Here is a 6,016-nt window from a genome sequence, read left to right as displayed (position 1 = left end):
CGGGGGCGGGGAGGCCGGGGCGCGGCGGCGGCGCCCTGCCGGCCCCCATTGGTGGTGGCAGCGGGGCCGGGCCGGGCCGGGGCCGGGGCCGGGGCGGAGGGGGCCGGCCCTGCCCCCGCGGCCGGCGGCGGCCCAAGGTTTAAAGTGAGAACTTCTGCGGGCGGCGCCGAGCCGCACAGCCCGCTGCCGCGCCGCTCCTGCCCCGCCGCCTTTCTCCCCCGGGCGGGCCGTACAATCCTCGGCAGTGTCCTGAGACTGTACGCCCGCCTCGGGGGCGACCCGGCCGAACCGGACCCCCGCCCCGTCCCGTCCGTCCGCCCGCGGAGCCCCCGCGTCCTGCGGGCAGGTGCTGAGCCCGCCCCGGCCCGAGAGACGGAGCAGGAGCCGGCCGCCGCCGCGATGACAGCTGACAAGGAGAAGAAAAGGTGAGAGGGCAGCGGGCGAGGCTCGGGCTGCTTGGGCCGCTTCGTCCTGCTCCTCCGCCGGCTGCCCCCGCGGCCGGGCTGTGCCGTGCCGCCCCTCGTGGGGCCGCGGCCGAGCTCCCCGCGGGCGGCGCTGCTCGCCTCCCACCGCCGCGGCTGCTTTGAGAGGGCTCCGGAGCCTTTGCGGGGCCAGCAGCTGCGGCGGGCGCTCGCTTGCCTGGGGCCGGCGGGAGAGAGGGGCCGCGGAGCCGCGCCGGGCTCCATCGGGGCAAGCCCGCGCCCTTCTGCTGGGGGAAGCGCGGCGCCGCTCCCGGTTGCCCAGCCGAGCCGAGCCGGGGCGCGCCTGCCCGGGGGAGCTGCCCCCGCCGGGCGGCACCGCAGCGAGCAGCGCCCTGGCGGCCGCCGCGGAGGCGGCCCCGGCCCCGGCCCCCGCGTCCCGAGCGGGAGCCGCCAGCCGCAGCGCAGCGGAGCCGCCCGGCCCCGGCGGTGCCCGGCGGGGGCTGCGGCCGGGCAGGTGCACCTGTCGGTGCGGGGCTGCCGCGCTGCGGGGTGGCCGCGGCTCACGGGAAGGCAGGGCTCAGCGCCAGCTGGGACCTAGTCACTGGGGGATGATTTTCCAGCTGAGGACGGGGGGTTTGCAGGTAGCGCGCTCCGTGGCTGAGACCGCGGGGCTGGCACCGTCCGTCCGTGTGAGCGCTGCCCGCTGCGGTCCCTGCGGCCGGTGCGGCCCCGGGCGGGCAGCGGCTGTCCCGGCGGGCGGGGGGCTCGGGGGGCGCTGCGTCCCGCCGCTTGCTGCCCTCCGAGCATGGTTCAAAGCTGGATGTCCCTACTGCCTTAATGGACCTTCCAAAGGGAATAAACCTAACTGGCTAGTTTTTTTGTAGTTGCTTGAAGGAGCGTGTTTTTCTCTTGGCTCTAGGGATAGAGCGTCAAAATAAAACTCGCAATCCCGAACACAGCCGGTACAGGTGGAGATTAAGGAAAGACTTATCTAGTGGTGGCTCCAAGCCTATAAACAGCTCCTGTGGAGGAGGGAGGGCGCTGACACGGGGAAGGCTGCACAAGTGAAGGAAGGTCCACGAAGTCTCATAAGAGGGTATTTACCCCGTTTGTTTTGCGTGGCAGGCAGTCACAAGGCTGAGCCTGTTATTGGCTCAGGTCGCCGTTTTGGCTATAGATTGCCTTCATAAACCGTGTGATTTACAGGTTAAGAAATTTATCTTGTTATTTGTCACATGTACCTTCCAGTCAATGATGCACTAAACTTTAAACACTGGTTTTTGGTTTGTATAGTAGTTCATTTTTTATTGAGTCACCTTATGACGATGTATTAGGGGAAGTATTGTAGTATAAACCATACGTTTTCCCATGTATCTAGCCTCAGTTTATCAAACGCTAATGTACTGAGGTTAAACGATTGCCTCAAGTGTGTTTTGCTGTAGGTATCGATCTTCTGTGCAGAGTATAAAAGGTGTACGTTTTGTGTCCTTGTGCATTCAACGAGAGTAAAAAGTTACAGTACAGTATGATGTATTTATACAAACATGTTATGGTAGTTTATAGGAATGGGAAGAATGAAATAGCAAACGTATTGAAAATACACCGCATTCATTGTATCACCTCTGTCTAACAAGGCAGTCCTAATTTATCCAGGTTTAACTGCTTGTTTCCAAACACTGTGAGAGGCTGAGCACTGTCTGGTCTCGCAGGACAGCACGCTGAAGCGCTTTGTAGAAATACTCTTCAGGTACAATGTAGAAACTTCACAGGACTAAAGTTTGAACACTAATCCTGACTCTGTCACTGATTTTATGTAAATCTTGTGATATTCCAGTGACACTTTTCTGTCTGTCTCAGAAGCAGGCTAATTGTTATCTGGCTCATGGGATTGTTGTGTAAATTAATGTTTATGAAAGAACTGGGAGAGTATCAGGTGAGGGATTTAAGACAGCTGGCTTGTGCCTCCCTGCCTGCGTGAGTATGTACGGCCCTGCTGGTGATGCACCCTAGATCGCCTATTGAAATAAGGTTGTGGTTTTTCTTTAACTTTCCAATAACGTTATACAATAGATTTATTACCTTGAGTATAACAGTTGTTGCATTATTTGCTTGATCTCTAACCAGATATGCAGCTAGGAACTCTAACCTGACTCGCTAATAGCATTTATAAATCACTTTCAGCAAGAATAGGTGGTGGGGGTAATCTGGTTTACTAGATTTCCAGGCAGCTCTGGAACATATGTTTAGAGGAGCAGTTCTCTGACTGTCAAACAGATGCTCTATGGGAAGATAATCTTAGATTCTTTTAATGGTCCATTTAAGTTGAAGAGCATCCTCAGGTTCTTCTTTGAAGCTCTGTCTGCCAATAGAAAAGAGCAGTTGCTTTCTTTGGAACAAAATGTTATAGCACTTTCAATAGGCTGCTTTCCCACATTTAAAGTTAGTCCAAGATACTGAGCTGAGACTAATATCATTATTTTAACTCAACTGAAAAATCCCAATACATTATCTATGCAGTCTGAAATACAAAATCTGATGTTTCTTAGAATACCAGTAATTAGAAACTGGGGAAAGGAGGAGTAAAAGGGTAAAACACATTTTAGAAAAATCATAAAAGCTAGGGGAAAAAAATACCTGTGATCACTGTGCAGTACAAATAGTAGATATGTCCCGGATTAATTAGGGCAGTCTTGCAGAATATCTTGGTGTGTTTTTTGATTATTTAGTCTTCATGTATTTCTGAATTATTCGAGGCACATAGTTGTTTGTTAGGAATGGATGGTGTGTTAAATGGACTGCTCTGGATGGACAAGGTATGCTTGAGAAAAGTTTGAAACCAGGTTCAGGGCAAATCAGGTACCACTGAGTAGGATGCATCAATTGGCTTCACCTTTTCAACTGTGTTCTTTGGGGATTTTTGTGTTTGTTTTCCAGTTGTACGAAAAATAAACCCATTCTGCAGCTCAGGGAGATTCTGTGCTAGCAATCCCCATATAATTATACAGTACTGTTTTGTCACCCTCATGATGTAATGTTATATAAATCTGTTTAACTTCTTCTGGTCCAGATAGTAAACAAACTGGATTCCTCCCAGATGTTGACTAGGTAACTGACTGTTCTCAATGGCTCTTTCACTTTGGCCTTTACTGGATATTGAGCCCCTCTAACAAGACACTTTGTGACTCAATTTTTGCTGACCTGTACTTCAGGAGAGCGATTCTGCCAAGCTGAGGTCACTTTTGGCCTCTCCTGCTCAGGATGAGGAAACGGTCCTGACGGCACCATTCTCCAGAGCTCAGGTAGTCGCTGGCTCCTGGTGGGTGTAATTTGGAGGCTGGGAAATGTGAGTGTTAAACTGCAGGTTTCAGGAAACGTATGGTCTCAGTTTTGTTCTACCCAGTATGCTTTCTGTTTTAATGTATGTCAGTATTGCCAGGTACGCTACCTCTGGACTGTTCCTCTGTGACGGTGGTGAATTAGATGATCTTGTCTAGCCGCTTGCCAATGCAGGTTGTTCCTTATATTCTTGTAAACCTCACTTTGTGTACTTCAGCTGATGAAGCTTTGAACGCTTTCCTGTGCAGACTGTTGGTAGATTACTTGCCTATGTAAAACAAATGAACATTTTTGTTATTGCTCAACATCTCCCCACACATAGCCCGGGTATTTAATTTACTCCTGCTTGTGTCTGTTAATATCTGCCCTTACAATTTTTCTTATTTGGAATTATCAAAGGAAACTTAATCTCCTGAATTCATGACAAACAACCTGTTGAAACTGGCTGTGTAGCACATATTTATGGTATGTTAACATAAAGCAGCTTGGACTTACGTTTCAGCACCAAAAATGCAGGCACTTCATAGCTTGCAGGTCTTCTAGAGTTGACTCTGGCCACTTGTACTCATTGTACTGTGGTTTTGCCCCTTCTGGTTTCTGCATTCGCTGCCCTTTCTATATTTCTGTGGATGTGGAAAGGGCTTTTCTACCAGAGGGTGGCCCAAGGGCGCATGAATGAGGAATGATGAGGCTGCCTGTGTGCCTCCCTGTCTCCCTTTGCTTGCAACAGTGCGAAGCAGAAGTGGGTTGAGCTCTGGCTTGGCGTCCTTGTCTATGGGAAAGCTTGACTTCTGCTGCGCAACTGCTGTGGCTTCACCTCTATAGAGCCAAAGCATTTGAGCTTAATGAGGGCTGAGTGGCTTTCACTGTGGGAGCAGGGTGCAATGCATGTGCTTCCTGGGGTGTACTGTCCTCCCGAGGTTACCAGGGCTTCTAAGGATTTGTGCTTTGCAGGAGTGCTGCGAGGGCTGGCTCTGCTGTGTTTAGCACTTAACCCAAGAGCAAGTTAAAAATCTAATACCCCTTAGTATGCAGCTCCTTTCTGCGTCATCTCTTTTTCACTTTGTCTTCTGATACCCATCATCTTCTGTCATGTATATCTTGTGTGGGTCATTGGGAATATCTTGCATACAGGAGGTGCTCTGATAATAGGAGTTTTGAGGTTATGCTGCTAATTTAGGTCACCCATCATGAGTATCAAAAATTAGTATCTCTGCCTTTCTGTAGTGTCTTTTTATTATGGTGCATTCACAAGCATTAAGTATTTTTGTTTTCAGGTTCCATTTAGGAGCTGCTGTTAGGTATGGTGGGGGCAGAACTTGTCAACTATGGAACTTTTTGCTGTTGTTTTCAAATAGATAACCTTTTTAAAACTGAGAGGATAAACATTAGAGTAAGGAAATGAGCAATATAAAGACAGGTTGTATTTTAAAACAATTTTGGATATCTGGAATGGTTTTATTCCTCTAAAGCTATTTGTGAAATGCTGTTCTGTTAATTACTCCAATAGTCATAGTCTTATGTATATCTTAGTAGTTATAAATACTTTTACTTCTAGTAGCTGGCACAAGGTTGACAGGGCCCTTCTCTTAAATTAAGAGAAAATGCCGGTATGGTTATTATGCAGCTGGCATTTTTTTTCTCATTTATCATTCCTGTGTTCATTTTCTTAAAAGGCAATACAATAAAGTAGTTACCTGCTAAGGATAAATCTTGACTGCTTATATAAGAAAAAATAACTGCTTTCTTAGATTTACAAGGCTACTTTTCATGGAGGGTCTTTCTGAAGTACATAAAATGGGAAACTGTATTTTACTGTGCATTTGGAGAGTAGATTAATGAAGTACATTAGGCCAATTGGCTGATAAATAGCTAATGTTCCAAAGTAACTCTCATTTAATTGTGCTCTTTACTTCTTGAGCTCAGATCTAATTAGGATTTTGGTTTTTTCCTCTGTGACTTTATTTATGTCTAGAAAATGTAGTTGAAACAAAATCTACCATAATAAATTCGATTAAATGGATGTATTTAGGTCTTTAAACAGTTAGACTTGTAATTTAATTTATTTGACTGCTATTACAAAGAGTTTGGAGTTGAGTAGCGTATCCATTCTGCTTCTCTGTCCATTGCATTACATGACACAGCAAATATTCACTGTTCCATCCTATAGAAACTCATGAAATGTTTTGCCAGACAAGAAGCAAAGTCGTTTTAGTTGAATTTTTATGTTTGATCTTCAGTCAAAGACGTGCCCTAGT

The 6,016-nt window shown here is 48.1% G+C and overlaps 1 protein-coding gene across 4 annotated transcripts in view; it reads left to right on the top strand.

The window, feature by feature from the left end:
• Positions 1 to 90: 90 nt before the first annotated feature.
• Positions 91 to 6,016, top strand: part of EPAS1 (endothelial PAS domain protein 1) — a 79,132-nt gene continuing 73,206 nt past the window's right edge. Inside the window, exon 1 of one of the 4 annotated variants that reach the window (XM_080408297.1) lies at positions 91 to 425. In XM_080408297.1, the coding sequence (XP_080264423.1) occupies positions 400 to 425 (26 nt within the window). In that variant the 5' untranslated portion in view covers positions 91 to 399. The remainder of the gene's footprint in view (positions 426 to 6,016) is intronic. The other 3 variants (XM_080408300.1, XM_080408295.1, XM_080408299.1) reach the window with 3 other exon arrangements.

This window comes from Falco punctatus (genome assembly GCF_963210335.1).
Source record: "Falco punctatus genome assembly, chromosome: 12".
Classification (NCBI taxonomy): domain Eukaryota; kingdom Metazoa; phylum Chordata; class Aves; order Falconiformes; family Falconidae; genus Falco; species Falco punctatus.
Note: the sequence above shows the minus strand (reverse complement) of the source record. Positions and strands in the feature narration are given on the sequence as shown.